Raw genomic sequence first — 25,883 nt, forward strand, 5'->3', positions numbered from 1 at the left:
GAGAGAGAGAGAGAGAGAGAGAGAGAGAATCACCAAGGAAGAGAAGAATTATGATATCTAGCTCAGGACCCTGGGTGGGCCAAGCCCATGCTCACCAGATGTGACCCCATAGGGTTATTACAGGGAAAGTCCTTCAAATGACTGAAATAAGAAATTAATCCAAAATTAACAGAAATAAAAATGAATCACATTTATAAACAGAGGGAAAATATGACATAAAACATCCGATTACTTTTATATAATTTTTGCAGTAAAGATGAATTTTTACATAATTAATCTATATTGAAGGATGCAATTGAAAATTTTTGCCTAGTGTGCTAGGAAAGCTTGAGTAAGCCCTGATCATGAGAGTATATTATGAAAATGCCATAATCGATTATTGTAGTTAGTTGTAGAATAATTTGCATATAATTGAGTATTAGTCATTCAATTTGCATGTTGTCCTGGTTCCCACATAACATGCAAATTGACTCTTGAACACACTAATACACTTATATGGATACCCATAATATCATTATTATTATGGATACCCATAATAATAATGATAATAGTGTTTAGCCACAATATTAGTATATGGATAGCCTATGTGCTATGTATGAAATAAAGAAATAATATTTACCCGTTTCTATAAGTCCGATTTAAATGAAATCTGGGCTCGACATATCGTTTTAAAAAAAGCTAAATATAAAATTTCATTAAAATCCATTCACTAGGAGTCGGGTTATTACGTGCGGATGCTTTCATGTACGCTAATACGCCTAAAAATTTAATGCAAACTTTCAAATGTATGTGTTTCCTTCACTGCTATGACTGTGGGGGATAATCCCTGACTATGTACATAACCACTGTATCAGAGACGAAACATCTTTTGTACATGGCCACTGTATCAGAGGCGAGGTCTAACGAATCCCCCTCCCCCCGTACCTTTTGTAATAATGCCAGTGGCGTATCTGGAGGTATGGAGTCTTTGGCCACTGCAGTGTATCCAAGAATTACCCAAGCAGTTATAGCAGTGTGGACAGTTGACCAGGGAAACCCGGTAGAAGAAAGAGAGATGGAACGGCTTTTCAGTTTGCTTTATTTGCTACTGATTTAAAACAATTTTATACGCGACTTGGATAATCCTAAAATATTTTATTTAGAATTACTTAGTATTAATATAATATTAATTCTATGGACCACGGAATAATTTTTTTGTGTGTTTGTGTCGAGAGGGGGGGTGCAGAACCCGTTGAGATTTTCGTTGACTGTTGTAAGCCAGTTATTCTTGGATGTCCAATGAAAAGCGTTACATTGTACTTGAACTTCATGTTTTTTTTTAGCTTTAGTAAGTTTATAATTTTGTCTGTATTAGCAGCTGTATCTAAGGGCAGCAATTTGAGGTCAGAGTGTCCTCGTAACGGTTTCGGTTTTTATTAACTTTGAAACACGGGAATGTACACATAGATAAAGCGTGAAAAGAATAGTTAGAAGCGCACTACTGATTTGGCTACGCTTGTAACCAGCATGCCTTGCGACGCGTGCTATTCTATCCATGACAGCTGCTCCACTTCCTGAACCGCTAGAGGTGTCAGTGCTTGCCGTTGCTAAGAGATTCAGAGGTTGTATACTCGCATGGTTTCTCCCGTTAAAATAAAATGTTTTTATGTGTTTCTTATTTTGGTTATTTAATGTCTAACAGATGAAATGATTTTGTATGATATTTCAGGAAAGTATCCATAGGGGGGAAGTGTCAGTAAAGGAAAAAAGTTCAGAGTTATGTAGGCTAGAGAATTTCGCTGCTTGTCAAAATAGAACCCGAACCACCATTTTCGGGGGGGTTGCAGCGTTAGTGCTGATATGAGGTAGGCATAAAGTGGTTTTGTTTTCTTTTCTTTCTATTAGATATGAATCACAGTCATATTCTTTGAATTATAAGATGTATATGAGAAATGCAACTGATGATTGATATAAGTTAACGATATCACCGTATAAACGAATGTGACAAGGTGACTTTTCAAATAAATTATTTATTTGAACCCATTCGAAACAAGTTTCTTCACTTTTATAATTATTTACATATACCTTTTTTTAATTAATTAAGTTTTGGTATATATAGAAATACTTTGTGCTAACTTCCATATTCGATGACTGTTTTAAAAAATTTCTTTAATTAATTTAGGATAGTTGAATGAGAGCGTTAATCTCGTATGTATTTATTCATTAGCTGTTGAATAAATACATATATAAATATTTCATTTTTATAAAATTTGTATTTGTTTTAGTTATAATGCGAATTTACCTCTCTTTTTTTTGTGTAATTCAGTGTTCATGCAGTACATTCTATAGCTGAGCTATGCATCTGAATTAAATTTTTATTCTTTATTATTATTGCTTTATGATTGATTACGGATAACATTTTCATAAATAACAGATATTTCTTTTTCAGAAAAATGCAGTGTTGAATATGCTTATTAATTAATTTGTCTGATATGCGCGTGTGCCATTTTTAGTTGAGTAGCACAGAATATTTAAATAAAATTTAAGTTGAGATCTTGTTTGCTGTGTGAAGTTTAGAACAAAATAACAAGTTGTAATGCTATTGAATCTAGGTATTTTACAGTAACATCAGTTTTTCATCTCTGCATCTTGAAGCAATGATTTGGATTCTCCATATAATTAATTGTTTTTTGTACAGAAGTTTCAGTTAAGAAAATATGTTAGTTATATATAATGTGGATAAAAAGGCATTTTTTCTACATGAAAAAATTTTATATTTTTTATATAGATGATATAGATGTTTCTTAATTCATCTGTGGAAATTTGTAAAAACCTTTTACAAAAGGGAAGGGGTTTCTGCATAAATTTTAATTGGAGGTTAAAATTACTACTACATATAAAATCATAAAGTATTATTAGAAAAATAAACTTAATAACAAAAAATTAAACTAAAGCCAAATTTAATCTTACTAATTAGTATTAGTAGTGACATATGATGCAAGAAAGATCTTATACAGTAACAGCAAAAAAAAAAAAAAATGTTTTTGCATCATTGTCCATCACTTCTAAATCTAATCTAAATCATTTCCTCTCTGCATCAGTAAACCTTTTGACTATTCCCTCTACGTAGTTCTGCAGTACCAAATGGAAGTTTGTTCCAACAACGATTTACTCTCTGGCTGAAAAAATTGTTATGTATTTATCCTGCAACCATCCTTTTTCAATTTAAATTCATGTCCCCTTATGTGCATCATCTGAGAAAAGTAGGATGCCATTACTATTTATTGTTGTTGTTGTTCCTCTTCTTTGTGCCCATACCCACAGATCCACATCTGTCCTAAAATGGGGTTTCCACCCAAGACTTGTATCCATTTCTCAAGATGTGGCCAAATCATTGGCTTATACAGCTGAAAAAATCACCTCTTTTTTACTCTGTTGGCGAAGTTCTTGCATGTCATCAACGGAACCCTACGACCTAGCAAACTGCCTGTGCTGCTTGGACAACTTTGTCAGACTAAACAGTTATCTCTAGTTCTTTTTTGCTCATCACTACTTTCAGTGTGGTAGCACCCAACTGCTATGTTAATGGGGTTATTGCTACCCAAATGCAGTACCTTGCATTTATCAATATTAAACCTCAATTACCAACTTCCCAACTCATCTGCCTAAATTCTATAGATCTTGTTGCAGTAGCATACCCTGATTACTGCCATTAATGACCTTGCCAACTTTCATGGCATCAGCAAACTTAGACATTAAACTTGATATGCCTTCATCAGTGGTGTTAATAGATATTGAAAACAGTAAGGGGCCCCACTGTGGATTCCACTAATAACATTGTTCCATGAAAAGCAGTGATCGTTAATAACCATTCTCTGTGTCTTGATGCTTAACTATTCCATTTTATCCATGACAGTGATTTGTCCCTAATGTCACACTGCTCCAATTTGTAAAGCAGGCTTTCATATGGAACAGTGTTAAAAACTTTACTGAAACTTAAGTACAATGTACACTGCTTATTGTGAACATGGATAACATCATTCGTTTAATATTATCACGTTTATGAAGTTTCAATGAGGCATATACTAATACATAGAAAAGGCCTTGTTTATTGTAGTCAGCATTCCAGTTTTTGTTATTACCTTAGCACAGTTTATGCACGTGCAGTGGTAGGATTTATAAATAATGCCAGCAGTTGCCAATGGCTGTAATGATTCGGTATAAATACCAGTAATCTTGTAACCTCCTGATTTGCTATTGAACTCCAACATGTTGCTTAGCTACTACTGCTGTTTCTTCGTACAGTTCATATGGTTATTGGCATCATTACTGTGTGACAGTACTGTATCTGTACTCCTGCAAGTGACTTTTACAGTAGAGCATTAATGTTTTTATAATTCTTGATTTTAATATATATTTTTTTTATATTTGTACGAATTTCCAGCAACATTAGGAGTTTCATTTTTATTGATGACTTTCTCGAAGAAAAATAGTGGACAGTCATATTAAAGTATTTTATTTTGCTGAATTGTAACGTTTTTTTTCCTCTCCACTTCCACCTCTTTTTATGTACACATTTCCTTTCTGCATCAGTAAACAACACTGAGTAGCTGCATTCTTTTTTCTTCGGTTATTGTTATCGGTTTAGCCAAGTCCTGAAGTGATTACAGTAAGTGGCATCTACTGTAAATGATGTAAAAATTATTTTTTGCATCAAGTTCTTTTGTGACTGTGTCATGGCATCCAGTTAGATTGGGCAGACAAGATTGCCTATTAGCAAATCCATGATGTGACTGCATATAATTGCATTCCTGTCAACATGATTCTGCATTACCTTTTTGATCACAGAGTCTATTATTTTTTCTGGAACAGAAGTCAAGCTTAAAGGTCTGTAATTACTTACTATACCCTTTGATCTCTCTTTGTGAATGGGAGAGATATTTATACATTTACAATCTGTAAGGACCTCTCCTAAAGGGTGCACTCATAATTATTGCTAAACATTTGCTTACCTATTATGCTGCTTCTTTTAATATAATTGGGTAGAATTCTGTCAGCCTCAGGGGCTTATTTTGTTTTAGTGATTTCTCTTCACTTTCTTCTCAGTTATCAAAAATTATTTAGCTCTTCATTATAATTCTTCTTATACTTCTGGTATACTAAATTATAAATTCTTCTTCTTCTTCTTCTTTGGTCCTTAGCTGGCAGCTGGGGGAGGCGGTTGGCCACGCAACCAGTATGCTGCTGTAGGTGCCGCAGGGTTTCGGACTTGCTCTGTGATGTTCTTCCATACCTTACGATCCATGGCGTCAGTCCTGGCCTGGTTAAGGTCGAGACGTCGGCTCTTCAAGTCATTTTCCACTTGCTTGGCCCACGTTTTCCTAGGCGCGGTCCGTTGGATGCTCCATTGGGTGAGTCGTTGTCTCCAAAGGAGTGTGGATGGTATTCTGTTCGTGCCCATTCTACATACGTGGCCAAACCATCTAAGCCTTCGCTTCTGGATTTGGTCGGCAATGGTTGGTTGCTGTTGGCATCTGGCGCGGATGGTATCATTAGTGATGCGGTCGCGAAGAGATATGCCCAAGATCTGCCGCAGGCATCGCATTTGGAATACCTCAAGTTTGTTCAAATCTAACTTGAGACAAATCCATGTTTCCGATCTGTAAAGAAGAATGGGTAGGATCAAAGTCCGGAAGAGTCGGATTTTAGTCTTTGTGGAAATGTTGGTCCTCTTCCACAGACACCATTTGAGCGAGGCGAACGCAGTGGCCGCCTGTCCAATTCTGCTGTTGATTTCCATGGTGGATGCAACTTTCTTCTCCTGGACCAGCGACCCAAGGTATTTAAAGTCCTGCACTTGCTCGATCTGGACGCCTTCGAGATAGATGGTGGCTTGCGACCCATCTGTTGTCAGGGCCTTTGTCTTACCAGCATTGATCTTCAAACCGTATGGCCGGGCAATGTGGGCAATGTCGTAGAGGATGTCCGTGGCTTCAACGTCGTTACCGGCAAGGATAGCACTATCATCAGCAAACATCAGGTCAGTCACATAGTGATCCTTGTCATATTGTATGCCCTGTCTGTTTCTGAATGCTTGCCTCATAATGGCGTCGACCACGATGTTGAAAAGCAACGGGGAGGCTACATCCCCTTGGCGGACTCCAGTTTGGATGGTAAATTCCTCAGATAAATCGTTCTGGATGCGCACCTGGCTGGTTAAACCGTTGTATGCAGTTTGGAGGAGTGTGATGACTTTTCGAGGTACGTGTTCAACCTCTAGTAGTTTCCATAAGGCAGGCCGGTGGACACAGTCGAAAGCAGACTTAAAGTCAATGAAAACAATGACGGTTCGCTGTCCACACCGGATCCTCTCCTCCATCAGCTGACGAATGGCAAAGATTTGATCACAGCATCCTCGCCCGGGTCTAAATCCTGCCTTGTTCTTCTCGACTGGTTTGCTCACGATGTTTTTGCAGTCTTGACTGGATGATCTTCATAAAGACCTTTCCGATGATGGAAAGGAGGCTGATGCCACGGTAGTTCTTGCAGTCCCAGTTATCACCTTTCTTGTGGATCGGTACGATAATGGCTTTCCTCCATGTTAGCGGAATTTGTTCAGTGCACCAGATGGTTTTGAGGAGTGGGTGTAGTCGGCGAAGCAGTACATCTCCCCCGGCTTTGATCGCTTCTGTGGTGACTTGGTCCACTTCTGGTGCCCTGCCATTCTTCAGGGATTGTATGGCTGCTTTCACTTCTTCTACTGTAGGCTCAACATCGACCATGGAGACCTCAGGGGGGTCGATCGAGAGTGCTGTTGCTGGCGGTCCCTGAGGTGGGTCGTGATTATACAAAGCTTTGAAGAATTCACTCCACCGTTGCAGGCGTTTGGATGGTGATCGCACGAAGGTCCCATCAGCATTCTTGATGTTGTCACTAGTCAATTTGGTCTTTCCACTCAGACATCTGAGGGTGCGGTATAGAGTGCGGTACTCGTTCTTGGATGCCGCCACTTCAAGATCGTCTGCCACTTGGTTCCAGTATGCTTCTCTTTCTGCTGTCATTCTTTGTCGGACTTCTCGGTTTAGCTGCCGGTACCGTTCAAAGTCGACCAACTTTGCCTGTTTCCGTTTGTCCACGAGGTCGAGGCACTCGTCTGATATCCATGGTTGCGTTCGACGTCGGGCAGGTGGACATAGGGGCTTGGCACATTCCAGGATGGCATCAGAGATCTGCTTTTCTTCTTCATTTATATCCTCGGGCACGGCCAGCATCTCGAAGCGGTTGGATAGGGCGATCTGATATGCCTGTTTATTGGCAGCATTCATTAGCTGCCTCCAGTCCAGCTTGGCTGACCGAGATGATCTTTTTGCATGCCGTAAATTATAAATTATAACTGGTATACTAAATTATAAAGTTTAACTTCTTATACTTATGGTATACTAAATTATAACTGAGAGGAAAATAATTTTGTGATTTTATGGTCTGATCACGTTCATATGGGCATTTCCCTTATGAACGTGATCAGACCCCTTCATGTGTGAAAGTAGATAAAATATTTTAGTTTTTAAGCAACCTGAACAGGATCATCAATAGTTATGCCATTCATTCCAGTGGACCAGTGTGGTTCATCCCTTCACTTATAGTGTTAATATAAGCAAAATATTCCTTGCTACGTTTTCTTTGCATTCTCAGCTTAAGACTTCTCATAATCTGCCTTAACTTGTCTAAACCTTTTAGTGACTTGATTGCAGACTAGTGTGTACCTATAAGTATTTCTATGCAAATTACAATGTATGGAGACTAGGCACCTGTGAGGTGATCTGATTGAGGTGTATAAAGCCTTGAATGGTTTGAGCATGCTCAATGCTGATGGGATTCTTCCTCTTGCTCAGAATAATCGTCTGAGAGGGCATAAATTCAAATTGAGGAAAGGCAGTTGTAGGATAGATGTGCAGAAGTTTGCCTTTAGCCAGCGGGTGGTTGATTGCTGGAACAAACTTCCAACTGTCGTAGAAGTTGATAGCTTAAACAGATTCAAGGCAGAACTAGACAAACATTTGGAGTGAATGGATGGGTGAATTGGGAATGTTTTTTTTTTTTTTTTTTTTTTTGGCTGATGCTATAAGACAAACTAATGACTTTGTTGAGTATAACAAACGGCAATGCAGGGAAATAGTGAACAGTAAATGAGGATGTATTATAATGGGGGATTTTAATTTTCCATATATTGACTAGAACTTGTTAGTTGGTCCCTTGCATATTAGCAAGACTTTTGTGGATTTATTGGTTTGCTGTTTTCTAGAGCAGCATGCCAGAGAAGCAATACTCTTGATCTGATTATCAGCAGTGATCCTTCATGCATTAAGAACCTGCAGGTAAAAGACCCTTTGGTGGCAGTGATCACATAAAGTGTGTTTTGGGTTTAATGGCACGAGGGTTTCCCCCCATCTCCACATTGTGTACTCTGTTAGTGTAACACAGAATTCTGTGAAGATTAGAGATTTTACTAAAAAGTGTAAGTGTGTTGTTGTGTTGTTTCTCTGATCTTTTAGCTATTGGGCCCCTAGTGGGACCCCCCCTCCCAATTGCCCACGCTTCTCCCTGAGGAGGCAGGTCAGGCATAGAGGGATCGCAGTAGTGTGCTGGTTTGGGATTTACTTAGGGACATAACTACCATCAAGGGTAAAAGGGAAGGGCTTTTACCCGTGATGGTAGTTATGTAAGGATGACTATAGCGGTCTCAGACAGTTTTTAAAATCTATACATTAGGACCATCAGCAAATTCTAAATGGCATCAGCATTCAGGGAAGTAATTGTAGAAGCTATAGGCCTTTCATATCAACTAAGAAATACTGTTCCGGGCTTAGACCTAAATGGATGTCAGATTAGCATTAGTAGAGGCATATGATGCAAGAAAGCAAGCTTATGCAGCATCAGCCAAAAAAAAAAAAAAAAAAAAACCCACTTCACCCCTCCATTCATTCGAAATACCTGTCCAGCTGAGCCTTAAATTTATTTAGACTATCAACGTCCACGACAAGGGATGGAAGTCTGTTCCACCAACCAACTACCCGCTGGCTAAAAGCAAATTTCGGTACGTCTATCCTACATCTGTCTTTCCTCAATTTGAATTTATGCCCTCTCAGGTGATTATTCTGAGCAAGAGGGAGAATCCCATCAGCATTGAGCATGCTCAAACCATTCAAGGCTTTATACACCTCTATCAGATCACCTCGCTGGTGCCTAGTCTCCAGACACTGTAATTTGCAAAACTTAAGCCTTTCTTTGTAAGAGTACACTTTGTTTCATTCATTGATCTTGTTGCCCTTCTCTGTACTCATTCCAGCAGCTCTACATCCTTGAAATGAGGCCTCCAGCCCTGTATACAGTACTCAAGGTGTGGCCTCACCATTGCCTTATACAAGGGAACAATCACCTCCTTATCCTTGCTAGAAAAATTCCTGTATATCATTGACAAGACACCATGAGCTACTCTTGCAGCCAGTCTGCACTGCTCAGCGAACTTCATATCTGCTTGCACAATTACCCCCAGGTCCTTTTCATTCTCTACCGCTGTCAGTGTAGTACCACAGTTGATACGTTGCTCTGGGGTTGCTGTTTCCCATATGTAGTACTTTACATTTGTCAATATTAAACTTCATTTGCCACCTCTCAACCCATCTGCTCAACCTTTCCAGATCCTGTAGCAGCAGCATAGTGTCAGTAGTGTCCTTGACAACCTTGCCAACCTTTGTATGGTCTGCAAACTTGGATATTAAGCAGAAAACAATAATGGACTCAACACTGAGGGACTCCACTAATAACATTAGTCCACGATGAGCAGTGTCCATTGATTACCACTCTCTGTCTTCTCCCCCTCAACCACCCCTTTATCCATAGCAGCAATTTGCCTCCAATGCCACACTGCTCCAATTTGTGCAGCAGTCTTCCATGTGTGACAGTATCAAAAGCCTTTCTAAGATCCAAGTATATAATATCAGAGTTATTCCCTGCATCCAGTTCTTTTGTGACTGCATCATAGTATCCAATCAAATTGGTCAGGCAAGACTTCCCCTTAACAAAACCATGCTGTGTCCGAGCTATAACTGAAGTGTTGTATAGATGATCCTGCAGTACTTCTTTAACCAGTGCCTCCATTAATTTTCCTGGAACAGAAGTTAAACTCACAGGTCTATAATTACTTGTCGGCCTTTGATCCTCCTTTGTGAATTGGGGTCACATTTGCACATTTTCAGTCTGTGGGTACCTCCCCTGAGTCCAAGTAAGCTCTCATAATTATAGCTAAGGGTTTGCTTACTTCCTTTGCTGCCTCCTTTAATATAACTGGATAGATCCCATCCACCCCAGGTGCCTTTCTTGTGTTTATCTTCAACAATTTATCCTCCACTTTACTCTCAGTTATTACAAGATTCTCTAGCTTACTGCCAGAGTTGAATACACCTCTGGCATTCCCCCTCGCTGAATAACTCCTCATGTGTGAATGTTGATGCAAAATATTCATTTAGTTTGTTAGCTACCTGAGCAGGATCATCAACAGTTGACCCATCGATATCAAATGGACCAATCTGATTCATCCCCTTACTTCTAGAGTTTACATAAGTAAAGAACTCTTTGCTGTTTTTCTTTGCATCCCTTTCCAAAGATTTCTCGTAATCTGCCTAACTTACTTTGTAATTTGGTTACAGATCAACTTGTATCTATCATAGGCTTCTGTGTCACATGTTAATTTATATGTATCCCATGCATTTTTCTTCTCTGTCATATGTCTCATTAGTTCATCTGACATCCATTTCGGCCTAAACCTTGAACAATATTTCTTAGTTGGTATGTAAAGCCTAGTAACTTCTAAGATTCAAAATGGGAAGCATTCAAGTTCTTTGAATGCTTCCCAGTTGGTCCCGCTGGATAGAATTTAAATACTGTCTCAGACCATCATAGTTGCCTCTACGAAAGCAATAACCCTTCCCTTTACTCCTGATGGTAGTTACCTCTTTGAGTAAATCCCACTTCAGCACACTGTGATCACTGCCACCTAGTGGTTCTTTTATCTGCAGATTCTTAATGCATGAAGAATCACTAATGATAATCAAATCAAGAGTATTACTCCCTCTAGTTGCCTCCCGAACATGCTGATGTAGAAAACAATCATCCAATAAATCCACAAAAGCCTTGCTAGTGTGTGAGTGACCAACCCACAAATTCCAGTCAATATCTGGGAAATTAAAATCCGCCATTATAAGACTCTCTGATGTACTGGCCCACTCTATTTCCCTGTACAGTTTCCTATTATACTCATCAGAGTCATTAGGCCTATAACACACTCCTACTTTCTATTTTGATCTCCTAATGCTTATGTCACACCAAACTGACTCGACACTGCACTGTCCAGCGATGTCGACTGGCTTCACTTCATTGGATTTCATGTGTTTCTTAACTAATAGCATAACCCCTCCTCCCTTCCTATCCTGTCTATCCTTTCTGTAGATGTTTTACTGGTGCGATTTGTGGCAGAGAAGAAAAATGAATGGAATGCATATCAAGTGATACAGAAGCTTATGGTAGATATAAACTAGTCTTTAATCAAGTTGTAAATGAGGTTAGGTGGGCTAAGGCAGACTACAAGATATCTCTGACAAAGAATACCAAGAAAAGCAGCAAAGACTCCTTTATTTATATTAACAAGTAGAAGGAAGGGGTTGAATCACATTAGTCCACTTGATGTTAATGGTTTAACTGTTGATGATCCTGCTTAGGTTGCTGACAAACTGAATAGGTAATTTGCATATACATTCATGCATGAGGAATTATTTAGGGTGGGGAATCCCAGAAGTATATCAAAATGTAATTGGGAGCTAAATGATTTTGTGATAACTGAAAGGAAAGGGGAAGAGATTGTTGAAGCTTAACATAAAAAAGGTGCCGGGGTGGATGGGATTTATCTAGTTATATTAAGGGAGGCTGCAAAGGATTTAAGCAAGCTCTTAACCATAATTAAGAGAACATCTTTGGATTCAGGAGAGATGCCAATGGATTGGAGATGTGTTCGTGTATCTGTAATTCACAAAGGGGGATCAAAAGGTGACATGAATAATTACAGACCTGTTCCAGCAATAATAATAATGTAGTCTCTGGTTAAAGAAGTAATGCAGGACCATCTAAAAAAAAATGCAATTATACTGCAGTCGTAGCACTGATATGTTATGGGATGATCTTATCTAATCAGTCTGATTGGATACTATGATGCATTGACAAAGGAACTGGATACAAAAAATTATTTTGATGTCATATACTTAGATTTCAGAAATATTTTTGATACTGTTACACATAAAGCATTAGCAGAGGCATACGATGCAAGAAAGCAAGCTTATGCAGCATCAGCCAAAAAAAAAAAAAAAAATCCCTCCCATTTCACCTCTCCATTCATTTCCAAATGCCTGTCCAGCTCAGCCTTAAATTTATTTAGGATATTAACTTCCACAACAAAAGATGGAAGTCTGTTCCACCCATCAACCACCCACTGGCTAAAGGCAAATTTCTGCACATCTGTTCTACAACTGTCTTTCCTCAATTTGAATCTGTGCCCCCTCAGGTTCTTAATCTGAGCAATAGGAAGAATCCCATCAGCATTCAGCTTGCTCAATCCATTCAAGGCCTTGTACACCTCAATCAGATCACCTCGCAGGTTCCTACTCTCCAGGCGTATATAAAAAGGCTTAAGGCGTATATAGAAAGGCTTAAGTTCTGCAATTTGCAGAACTTAAGCCTTTCTTGGTAAGAGCACCCCTTTGTTCCCCTCACCAATCTTGTTGCTCTTTTTTGTACTCGTTCTAACAATTCTAAATCCTTCCTAAAATGAAGCCTCCAGACCAGTAAAGACTGCTGTATAAATTGGCACACTGTGTAGTATTAAGGGCAAATTGCTGTTATGGAAAAAGTGATGGTTGATTGGGAGAAGACAGAGTGGTAATCAGTGGACACTGCTCTTCGTGGACTAATGTTATTAGTGGAGTCCTCTGGGGGTTGGTGTTGGGCCCATTGTTCTTTTCTATATTTGTTAGTGATATTTATGAAGTCATATCAGGCTTAATGTCCAAGTTTACAGATGATACAAAGGCTGGCAGGGTGGTTAATGACAGTTATCATGGTACGCTGCTAAAATCTAGAAAAATTAGGCAGATGGGCTTAGAAATGGCAGTTGAAATTTAACAAATTCAAGGTATTGCATACAGGCATACTATAAAATTAAATGCAGTTGTAAACATGGCTAATTAATAAATCGTTATTGTCATGTGTTATACATCATATGATAGTCTTTGTTTTCCATTTATTCTTCACTAGGAAAATAATAGGAATTGGGAAATAGCATTATCTTTTATATGTAATAATTAAATATTTAATAACAAATTAAATAATAATCTTACATTCTTCATTTCTTATTCAGAACTCTCAGCAGTATTATTTATAAAAGTTTAATGCAGCGGTCTCACTTTCCAGCTGATATAGACTGACACTGATAATAGGACTACCGACTACGTTAGACTTAAGTGAAAAATAGTACTACATTGCCTGAAATTGTACAAGTATCAAAATAGTTGGGAAAATTAAAAAAAAAAAAAAAAAAAAATTATATTGAAGTGGATAAAAGGACAAAAGGCATCCTTTACAAATTTTAGAAAAGTCAAGGACAGCCCTTTCAAAAAGAAAAAAAAGACAGTTGGCAACTCTGGTGTTGCCAAATACTGGGAAAGGAATTGATCAAAAGTTAGAATCACTTGTAGTATTAGGATGGCTAAATGATACAAGAAAGTGAGGACTTTTTTTTTTTTTTAATCTTCTTAAAAACAAAACAAAACACATTGCTTATACTTTTTTCACCACCAAATAGTGACCATCCATTTCTTCTGTTTTTAAATTTAATTAAACTTTCTATCTTGGCCATCTTGCCAGATAATTTATTTCATTGTCTATTTGATTTATTTGAATCTTGAGAAATGAGAGTTTTAAGAAAAATGAATGGAACTAAGAGCTTGAAGAAGTGATAAAACTGTATTACAAATGAAGAAATAAGAAAATTCTTGGGATAACTGATATTCAACTAAAGGTAAATGAAGCAAACTTAAGATGGTGTGAATTAACTCAGCAGATATTCAAAGAAACAAGTTAGGTAATGTATGCATGAACAAGATCATCCATACATTACCTAAAATATAGGTGATATACTGTAGTTTAGAGTGAATATATATATATATATTATTTTTTTTTTAAAGGGGACAGATTTTTCATGAGGGAGGTATGCTCTAGAAAAAGGTTCAAGCTTTGTAAAAATAACAGATTAATTTGGAGATTGGTCATTTAAAATTAATCTGTTTTTTTTTTTCTGAGGCCAAGACAAATATAAAATAGTAATTTAGTTATTTTTATGTAAAATAGTAGTTTTGTAATAAATTTTGTTACTTTTATTGATTATAAATGTTCATTCTGCATATTTGGCAATGAATTAGTTAGCTGACTATTTCTGTTCTTTTATTCATTATTTTGAGGTTGTCTTAACTTATTTCAATAGCATTTTTTAAAGTATTAAAATTGTGTGGATTTATTGGCTAATAATATTAAGCACAGTATGTATGCTCAACTATTGAAATTCTATTTGTAATACTACTGAAAACAAACATATGAAACACGTTGGTTTATGGGAAAATATTTTAGTGAAGAGAGAGAGAGAGATGTGACACAGTTTTATACCATATCATGTGGCAAATATTTAAAAAAAAAAAAAAAAAAAAAGTGCTGAAACAAAATGCAAAAGTTATTTATCATTAAATATATTACATAAAACAATGATCTCATTATTGTGGCAAGTCTCAGCTGTAATTGAATGGAATTCCTTGCATTAGCATTAGTAGAGGCATTTGATGCAAGAAAGCAAGTTTATGCAGCATCAGCCAAAAAAAAAAAAAAAAAACCCACTTCCACTTCACCCCTCTGTTCGTTCAAAATACCTGTCCAGCTGAGCTTTAAACTTATTTAGGCTATCAACCTCCACTACAAGGGATGGAAGTCTGTTCCACCAACCAACCACCCGCTGGCTAAAGGCAAATTTCCGCACGTCTATCCTACATCTGTCTTTCCTCAATTTGAATTTATGCCCTCTCAGGTGATTATTCTGAGCTAGAGGAAGAATCCCATCAGCATTGAGCATGCTCAAACCATTCAAGGCTTTATACACCTCTATCAGATCACCTCGCTGGTGCCTAGTCTCCAGACACTGTAATTTGCAAAACTTTTCTTCGTAAGAGCACCCCTTTGTTCCATTCACTAATCTTGTTGCCCTTCTCTGTACTCGTTCCAGCAGCTCTACATCCTTCTTGAAATGAGGCCTCCAGACCTGTATACAGTACTCTAGGTGTGGCCTGACCATTGCCTTATACAAGGGAATAATCACCTCCTTATCCCTGCTGGAAAAATTCCTGTATATCATTGACAATACTCCATGAGCTACTCTTGCAGCCCGTCTGCACTGCTCAGAGAACTTCATATCTGCCTGCACAACCACCCCCAAGTCCCTTTCATTCTCTACCACTGTCAGTGTAGTACCACAGAGTTGATACGTTGCTCTGGGGTTGCTGTTTCCCATGTGTAGTACTTTACATTTGTCAATGTTAAACTTCATTTGCCACCTCTCAGCCCATCTGCTCAACGTTTCCAGATCCTGTTGCAGCAGCATAGTGTCAGTAGTGTCCTTGACAACCCTGCCAACCTTTGTATCGTCTGCAAACTTGGACATTAAGCTGGATATACCATCATCAATATCATTTATAAATACAGAAAACAATAATGGACCCAACACTGAGCCCTGAGGGACTCCAGTAATAACATTAGTCCACAATGAGCAGTGTCAATTGATTACCTCTCTGTCTTCTCTCCCTTAACCACCCCTTTATCCATAGCAGCAATTTGCCTCCAATGTCACACTGCTCCAATTTGTGTAGCAGTCTTCCATGTGCAACAGTATCAAAAGCCTTTCTAAGATCCAAGTATATAAAAAGGATAAGTGGAACAGGACCAGGGTATGTCTGCCAGGGGCAAAGGTTGATGACGTTGTAGAGCAGATATCATCTTTTAAGGGCACAAAGGGTGATATAGTTGTACACGTTGGCACTAATGATATTAAGAGTAGGAGACCGGCAGAATTACTTAACAAGTACAGGTCACTGTTGAAAAAAAGCCGTGAAGTAGGGTTGAATTTGAAAGTGTCTGCAATTCTGCCCAGACACGATAGGAGGGAGTATATGATGAGAGCCTTGTCGATCAATTCGGCCCTGGAAAGATTGTGCAAGGCTCAAGGGGTAGAATTTTTTTCAGCCTGGACTGTACTTGTTAACAGGAGAGATTGCTTCTACAGGGACGGGATACACTTAAATAGAAAGGGTGCAAGAATATTTGCTGATGCTATCGAGGCAGTGTTAGGTGGGTCGGAAAACTGCTAGCTTGGGGGGATACAAGGACTAATAGTTTAACAGTAGCCGTAGGCAGAGGTGAAGGTGATTCTTGCACAACTTCTATTAGAATAAGTAGCGACCTGGAGCGAGGGGTGTTGGGGGTTTCAGGGACGGATGGCAGTCATCGTGAAACAGGTGGGTATATGGGATGTGTTAGAGTGGCTGGGAATAGGAATAGGTGCATGTATACTTGCATGTATACCAATGCTAGAAGTATAGTAAATAAATTTGATGAATTTGAAGTGTTGGTCAAGACATCAAAGGCGGATATTGTTGGGATATCAGAGACGTGGTGTCACCCAGATATAAGGAATGCCGAACTGGAATTTGGGGAGTACAATGTGTACAGAAAGGATAGACAGGATAGGAAGGGAGGAGGTGTTATGCTGTTAATAAAGAAAAATATAAAATCAAAAGAAGTGCATCCAGTTGATATAGATGAACAGTGCACTGTTGAGTCAGTTTGGTGTGACATAAGCACTGCGAAAGCAAAAATTAGAGTAGGAGTGTGTTATAGGCCTAATGACTCGAAGGGTGACACGAGTAATTACAGACCAGTTAGTTTAACTTCTGATCCGGGTAAAATAATGGAGTCGCTGGTTAAAGATGCATTGCAGGATCATCTAGACAAGACTGCAGCAATAATTCAGACACAGCATGGGTTTGTTAAGGGAAAGTCTTGTCTGACAAATTTGATAGGATATTATGATGTGGTTACAAAGGAACTGGATGCAAAAAACAATTTTGATATCATATATTTGGATTTCAGGAAAGCTTTTGACACTGTTGGGCATGGAAGACTATTGTACAAATTGGAGCAGAATGGTATTAAAGGTAAGTTGCTACAATGGATAAAAGGATGGTTAAGTGCGAGAAGACAGAGGGTGGTAATCAATGGGTGCTGCTCTTCTTGGACTAATGTTATTAGTGGAGTCCCACAGGGTTCGGTGTTAGGTCCACTGTTGTTTTGTATATTTATCAATGATATTGATGAAGGTATATCAGGCTTAATGTCGAAGTTTGCAGATGACACAAAGGTTGGCAGGGTTGTTAATGACAGTAATGGCAGTCTGCTACTGCAACAGGATCTAGATAATTTGGGCAGATGGGCTAAGAAGTGGCAACTGAAGTTTAACCTTGACAAATGCAAAGTACTGCATATGGGTAGAAATAACCCCAGAGAAACGTACCAACTGTGTGGTACTACACTTAAGGTGGTAGAAAATGAAAAAGACCTGGGAGTAATTGTGCAGTCAGATATGAAGTTCTCTGAGCAATGCAGACAGGCTGCCAGGGCAGGTCATGGGGTTTTGTCAATGATATATAGGAATTTTGCTAGCAGGGAAAAGGAGGTGATTATCCCTCTGTATAAGGCAATGGTCAGGCCACGCCTTGAGTACTGCGTACAGGTCTGGAGACCTCATTTTAGGAAGGATGTAGATTTACTTGAGCGGGTACAGAGAAGGGCAACAAGATTGGTGAGGGGAATGAAGGGATCCTCTTACCAAGAGAGGCTTAAGTTCTGCAAATTGCAGTGGCTGGAGACTAGGCACCTGCGCGGTGATCTGATTGAGGTATATAAGGCCTTGAATGGATTGAGCACGCTGAATTCTGATGGGATCCTTCCACTTGTTCAGATTACGAACCTAAGGGGGCATAAATTCAAATTAAGAAAAGACAGATGTAGAATAGATGTGCGGAAATTTGCCTTTAGCCAGCGGGTGGTTAATTGCTGGAACAAACTTCCATCTATCATTGTGGAAGTTGATAGGTTGAATAAATTTAAGGAGGAACTGGACAGGCATTTGGAGGGAATGGTGTGATTTTTTTTTTTTTTTTTTTTTTTTGGCTGATGCTGCATAAGCTCATACATTTGCTTTCTTGCATCACATGCCACTACTACTACTATATCAAAGCTATTCCCTGCATCCAGTTCTTTTGTGACTGCATCATAGTATCCAATCAAATTGGTCAGGCAAGACTTCCCCTTAACAAAACCATGCTGTGTCCGAGCTATAACTGAAGTCTTGTCTAAATGATCCTGCAGTGCTTCTTTAACCAGTGCCTCCATTAATTTTCCTGGAACAGAAGTTAAGCTCACAGGTCTATAATTACTTGTGTCAGCCTTTGATCCTCCTTTGTGAATTGGGGTCACATTTGCACATTTCCAGTCTATGGGTACCTCCCCTGAGTCCAAGGAAGCTCTCATAATTATGGCTAAGGGTTTGCTTACTTCCTTTGCTGCCTCCTTTAATATAACTGGATAGATCCCATCCACCCCGGGTGCCTTTCTTGTGTTTATCTTCAACAGTTTCTCCTCCACTTTACTCCCAGTTATTTCAAGATTCTGTAGCTTACTGCTAGAGTTGAATACACCTCTGGCATTCCCCTCGCTGAATAACTCCTCATGTGTGAATGTCGATGCAAAATATTCATTTAGTTTGTTAGCTACCTGAGCAGGATCATCAACAGTTGACCCATCAATATCAAGTGGACGAATCTGATTCATCCCCTTCCTTCTAGAGTTTACATAAGTAAAGAACTCTTTGCTGTTGTTCTTTGCATCCCTTGCCAAGGATTTCTCGTAATCTGCCTTCGCCTGCCTAACCTCCTTTGTAACTTGGTTGCATATCAACTTGTTTCTATCATAGGCTTCTGTGTCATGTGTTAATTTGTAAGTATCCCATGCATTTTTCTTCTCTGCCATATGCCTCATTAGTTCATCTGACATCCATTTTGGCCTAAACCTTGAACAATATTTCTTAGTTGGTATGTAAAGCCTAGTAGCTTCCAAGATAAGTTCTTTGAATGCTTCCCATTTTGAATTTGCTGTTGGTAACATCATCAGTTGGTTCCACTGTATAGAATTTAAATACTGTCTCAGTCCATCGTAGTCGCCTTTACGGAAGCAATAACCCTTCCCTTTACCCCTAATGGTAGTTACCTCTTTGAGTAAATCCCACTTCAGCACACTGTGATCACTGCCACCTAGTGGTTCATTTATCTGCAGATTCTTAATGCATGAAGAATCACTTGCATTTGAGTAATAAGTTGTTAAGTCAATCTATACATCTGACATAGTATTGTAGTCCAGGATCCAACCAATAATTAAGTAAAAATTTTGTGGCATTTATTTAAATATTATTATTCAAGAATTATCGTTAAGAATCTCAGTTCTGATGCTGCATTATTATGGTTGTCAGATGTAATCTTTAAAGAGTACATGTACTATTTTCATAGTTGCTGCTCTTATGATCCTCACTTTTTTTTTTAAGCTGTAGCAGTAGTATGGAAAGAATGCAAGCTTATACATCATTGCTCCCCCCCCCATGAAAAAAAAAAACAAAACCAGTTCACCCATCCATACTATCCAAGAATTTGTCTATTTTTCCCTTGAATTTATTCAACCCATCAGCTTCCACAACAACAGATTGGAAGTCATGTTGGAAGTCTGTTCCAACAATCAACGACCCACTGGGTTAAAGGCAAACTTCCACACATCCATCATGCAACCAGCCTTCCTCAACTTGATTTTTTTTTTTTTTTTTTTTTATGAAAACCCCAAATGTAAGTGGTATTAGAAACTATAGTACTTAGTACCATGCATGGGTTCAAAGTCGAGAAGATGAAAGAAGATACTTGTTGTCATTAGACTTGATCTTATATAAATTGTAATTTTCAGGAAATACATATGAAGGAAGGTTGTTCCAGAAAATGGAAGTTGAATTGGTAAAAGAGGAAGAAGATGTTGTTATTTGGTTTTTAGGAGCATTAGCAGCTAAGGCCATATTGCTCCGGGATATGCGGTGGTCATTCCCTGACCTTTCCGCATCCTCCGTATTTGGTGGTGACGGGCTCGAACCCCGGTCTAATCAAGAAGTGTGTGCTACGCGAGGAAGAAGAACATTTGGTTCTGTGAATATGAAGTTGAACAGTAAAAGGATGTTGACTGGTTGCGCACGTGTTCAGACTGCTTTGGTAGAGAGAGCAGGAATTATAGAAGCCAATTTAGAGGGACAGTAGCCATGGAAGTATCTATAGAAAAGGCATACAGGAGAAACAGAACATCTGTGAGACAGAAAGTGAAGAGACTGTTAGGACTATTAGATTAACCTAATCTAACAGTCTAATTAACCTAAAATAAACATATCTATATGACACAAACTGTTGTACAGTTTTAAATAGGGAAATAATTCATATTTTAGCCCTGAAATCAGAGAGTAACTTGGCACTACCACAATTAAATAACAAAAAAAGTACAAACACATCTCATTTAAAGTAACATTTATATGTACAGTCTGTGATTGGAGTGTGTTTTCTGGAAATTCTTGTTCCTTCCTTCATTTTTCATTTACAGGATTACAAATGGTCATTCATAATTTGTAACTACAACTGAGATATCATTTTGGTAGTGCAAGAGTTCCAGTAAATATCTTCTCAGATATTGACTGGAACTCTTGGGTTGGTCACTTGCACACTAGCAAGGCTTTTGTGGATTTATTGGATGCTTGTTTTCTACAAGAGCATGTTTGAGATGCAACCAGAGTGAGTAATACTCTTGATCTGATTATTAGCAGTGATTATTCATGCATTAATTTGATTTACAGATAAAGGAACCACTAGGTGGCAGTGATCACAGTGTACTGATGTGGGATTTACGGCTAAGGTAAAGAAAGCCCACACGAGAAGCATGCAAAAATTCGATGAAATTTACCGGTAAAAGTACTTTGCCGTAACGGTATTTGTATTGTTGCTCGCTCGGTAAACAGACGGTGGGTGTTATCAGTCTGGAGTAGAAGTTGAATCAACTGGAGCTTGAAACCCTCCCGAAGTTGAGAGGGATAACCTGACCTTTTTTCTTTAGAACCACGAACAGAGTCATATTGGAAGTTCTGGCGTCGTAAAAAATGTTCATAATGTAGTTTCACCGGTAAACTTTTTCAAAGTTTGCCGTGCTTCTTGTGTGGGCTTCCTTTGCCTTTTTTTCTTAATAAACAATTTATCCATTAGTCCACCAGTGATTCTAAAGAAAAAAGGTCAGGTTACCCCTTCCACTTCGGGAGGGTTTCAATCTCCATTGGGATTCAATTTCTACTCTTGACTGATAACACCCACTGTATGTTTACTGAGCGAGCAACAATACAAATGCCGTTACAGCAAAGTACTGGTAAATTTATTGAACTTTTGCGTACTTCTCATGTGGGCTTTCTTTACCTTCGCCGGATTTACTTAAAAGATGTAACTACGATCAGGGTTAAAGGGAAAGGTTTTTGCTTTCGTAAAGGTAACTACAGTAGTCTCAGACAGTTTTTTTTAAACTCTATGCAATGGGACCAATTGATGATGTTACCAACAGCAAATTCTAAGTGGTAAGCATTCAAGGAAGTAATCTTGGAAGTTACTAGGCTTTTTGTCCCAAATAAGAAATACTGTTCATGGTTTAGGCCTAGTGGGTGTCAGATGAACTAATGATTGTGGCAGAGAAGGAAAATGCATGGGATACATATAAATTATCAAGTGACACAAAAGACTATGGTAGATATAAGTGAGCCTTTAATAAAGTCACAAAGCAGGTTAGGCAAGCGAAGGCAGATTATGAGAAACGTTTGGCAAAGGGTGCAAAGAAAAACAGCAAAGACTTCTCTACTTATGTAAACTCTACAAGGAAGAGGATGAATCAGATTGGTCCACTTGATGTTGATGGTTCGATTGTTGATGATCCTGCTGAGGTAGTTGACAAAATGAATAAGTATTTTGCATCTACTTTCTCACGAGGAAGTCTGTAGGGAGGTGGAGGTCAGAAACTTATTGAACTGCAGCAGTTAGCTAAATGATTTTGTAATAAAAGCTGAGAGCAAAGGGGAGGAGAAATTGTTGAAATTGAACATAAGAAAGGCTCCAGTTATATTAAAGGAGGTAGCAAAGGAAGTAAGCTAACCGTTAGCCATAATTATGAAAACTTGCTTGTACTGAGGGGAAGTCCCCATGGACTGGAGATGTGCAAATGTGTCCCCAATTCACGAAGGGTGATACAACTAATTACAGACCTGTTAGTTTACCTTCTGTTCCGGGGAAAATTTAATGGGGTCACTAGTTAAAGAAGCATTGCAGGTTCATCTAGACAAGACTGCAGTTATAGTTCAGCCACAGCATGGGTTTGTTATGGAGAAGTCTTGTCTGATAAATTTGATTGGATACTGTGATGTGGTCACAAAGGAACTGGAAGGAAAAAAATAATTTTGATATCATATACTTGGATTTCAGGAAAGCTTTTGATGCTGTTGCACATGGAAGACTACTCTGCAAGTTCAAGCAGTATGGCATTAAGGGCAAGTTGCTGCTATGGATAAAAGAATGGTTGAGTGAGATAAGACAGTGTCCATTGGTAATCAATGGACACTTCTCTTCATGGACTTGTCTAGTTCAATGCAGAACTAGACAAGGATTTGGAGGGAATGGATGGGTGAAATGGAAAGGTGTTTTTTTTTTTTTTTTTTATTTGGCTGTTGCTCTATAAGCTAGCTTTCTTGCATCATATGCCTCTATTAATGCTAATGCTAATATTCAATGCCCCATCTTAAACATGCACCAGGGCAATATGCCCATATGCACTAAAATCATCTGTAATAATTAAATAGGAATTTTGAATTGATTCAGTATATATTCAACAATATAACGTAACAGTATATAAACTGTAATTTTAAAACATTTTAAACTTTAAAATCTAAAACTTTGTTGGTCTTATCAGGAACATGACTTCATAAAACCTTGTAAAATCAATAACTATAGAATATAAATTTTAAATTTTGACAGGTATTTAGCTCTTCAGCACAGGAAACAACTTCAGAAGATCCTGTTGGTTGTCCTTGACAGTCATGACAGCCATACTAGGGAACACATCTAAAAAACCTCTTTATAAATTCAACCAGGCAATAGGTTATTTTTAAATAACAATGAATATATTACAAATGAAATGTAGAAATTTTTTACCATAAAAACAGAAGACATGTCAACAGAAGACACAGGAAACAAGTTTCCTGTGTCTTCTGTTGACATCCCTAACTGCCAGGAGGCATGCCTTCCAACTCTAGCCTTTCACAAATTGTTTCTGCTATGTTTAAAAACATATACATATTTGGAGAATAAAATAAAATTTTATCTTGAACGAAACAAAGACAAATTATTTTCATCAAGCAAAAGCAGTCCTCTCCAGCTCAGCTCTCATGTCAACATAGTTGACAAAGTTAAGCATGACATGGGCACTCATCTCCATTTCCCCACAGGAGCAGAGACCAGAGGGAACCAAACCCAACTGACTCAGTCTGGACATTAAGCCCTGTGCTGTGAGCAAGAAACAGGCATTAGGATTGAACTGTAGCCATGGCTTTGCCTTAAAGCCAACAGCAGAGACAGGGAACAGGAATCTATCTCTCTGCCATTCTCAGAGCTGTGCTATCTCGTTTGCCATATATTTATCAGCACATCATTGATTCATCTCCTCTCCACTGCTACCTTCGGAATGCCCCCCACCTGCCCAAAACATCAGTGGCAATGCCTCTCCTCAGAAAATACATTAGCCCAGCATGGTATCATTTTGGTAAACTGCTTCTGATTCATCTCTTTCATATTTGATTATAGTAATAAAAATGAAATTTACCCAGAGTACAGAAACTATGCCTTTATTATGCCTTTGTTACCCTTCATCATCATTATTATCATGACCCTAGATACTTTTTTTTTTTACAGTCTGACATTTGTTTTCCATTATATAGTTTAACTTCTTTTCAAACCATCTGAATCTGTACATGAGCTAATCAGAATTCATTTATGGTTCAGTTATTTCATTATTCTTAGCTAAGCATAAATTCACAGGTTACCCTTAATGAAATTTAGGTTTAATCAGGAGTAATTGAGGTGTTTTGGCATTGAAGGTAATATGCTGGTTTGCATTTGAAGAATTGAATTTTTGTGTATTTGTGAAAGCAAAATATTTTCATTTTTACATGAAACTTGAAGTGGTTTTTCAGTAGACATTTTATGCTCCTGCTTGTATTGCTTCTTTATTGCTTTCATTAATATGCCATTCTGAGAGCAACGCTCAAGCAGTTTCTTGGATCCATGTTTATTGGGTGATTTCTTAGCATATTCTCTTTTTTTTATGGTAAAAAATTTCTACATTTCATTTGTAATATATTCATTGTTATTTTAAAAATAACCTATTGCCTGGTTGAATTTATAAAGAGGTTTTTTAGATGTGTTCCCTAGTATGGCTGTCATGACTGTCAAGGACAACCAACAGGATCTTCTGAAGTTGGTTTCACCTTCTATGAGGTGTCAAAACTGCTGTATGAAGATGGTAACATTCATCCTGAAGATGCTCCCAAATAGATTCAGTTACTGAAAATACATTAGTGAAGTTATATTAAGATTGCTTAATATAACTTCACTATTGTAAAATTATATTAAGATTTCTCTGCTTTATGTTGAAAATATATGATCTCTTAGTATTCATTATTTCCTTTTAAATTATTTTTTGCAATATTTTTATATTGCAAAAAAATAATTTAATTTCCCCGGGGGCTCACATCTGGTGAGTATGGGCTTGGCAAACCCAGGGTCCTGAGCTGGATATCATCATTCTTCTCTTTCTTGGTGATGCCTTTCTACTTCTCTCTCTCTCTCTCTCTCTCTCTCTCTCTCTCTCTCTCACACACACACACACACACACACACACACACACACACACACACACACACACACACACACACAGGGGGGTAACTCGGGAATTTTTTTTTTTTTTTTTTTTTTTTTTTTTTTGGCTGGTGCAGCATAAGCCTCAGGCTTCCTTGTACCATATGGCTAATAATAATAATAAAGGATATTTATCTTTTTAAAAATAATTGTCACATTTGAACTGTGAATGTTTATATTTTCAAAAATTTTATATTTTGTATGTATTTATATTGTTAAATATCAAATCGAGATAATTGTTTACTAGAATTAATCAGTTTTATTTATAGATTCAAATCTTTCAATTTTATGATCTGATTCTATTATGTTGTAAATAAATAAAATACAGAAAAACTACAAGTTTAATTATGCAGTAAAGCAAACTGTTATAACACTTTGATGTTCAAGAGCCTTTTTAAAAATCACTTATGGAGATAATGGATTTAGACCTACATCTGAATCTGTATCAGATACAATTGCTTGAAAAATCATCATCAGTTAAAATACTCTCTGCACTCACATCTCTATTTGGTATTCATCAGACTTCAGGAGAAATCTGCAGTAACTTTCTTATAATATATAAATATGATAGTGTCCTTACTTTATTTCTTTAAAAAAAAAAAACCTTTACTCTCTCCATATTTGTTCTCTTCC

At 37.9% G+C, this 25,883-nt stretch overlaps 1 protein-coding gene across 2 annotated transcripts in view; it reads left to right on the forward strand.

The window, feature by feature from the left end:
• Positions 1-1,411: 1,411 nt before the first annotated feature.
• Positions 1,412-25,883, forward strand: part of LOC150082369 (uncharacterized) — a 72,443-nt gene continuing 47,971 nt past the window's right edge. The window contains exons 1-2 of one of the 2 annotated variants that reach the window (XM_090380523.1): positions 1,412-1,601; positions 1,709-1,844. In XM_090380523.1, coding sequence (XP_090236649.1) covers positions 1,840-1,844 — 5 coding nt within the window. In that variant the 5' untranslated portion in view covers positions 1,412-1,601; positions 1,709-1,839. The other variant, XM_090380524.1, reaches the window with a different exon arrangement.

Source organism: Mastigoproctus giganteus, chromosome 8, assembly GCF_048544385.1.
Source record: "Mastigoproctus giganteus isolate SK-2022 chromosome 8, ASM4854438v1, whole genome shotgun sequence".
Lineage (NCBI taxonomy): Eukaryota > Metazoa > Arthropoda > Arachnida > Uropygi > Thelyphonidae > Mastigoproctus > Mastigoproctus giganteus.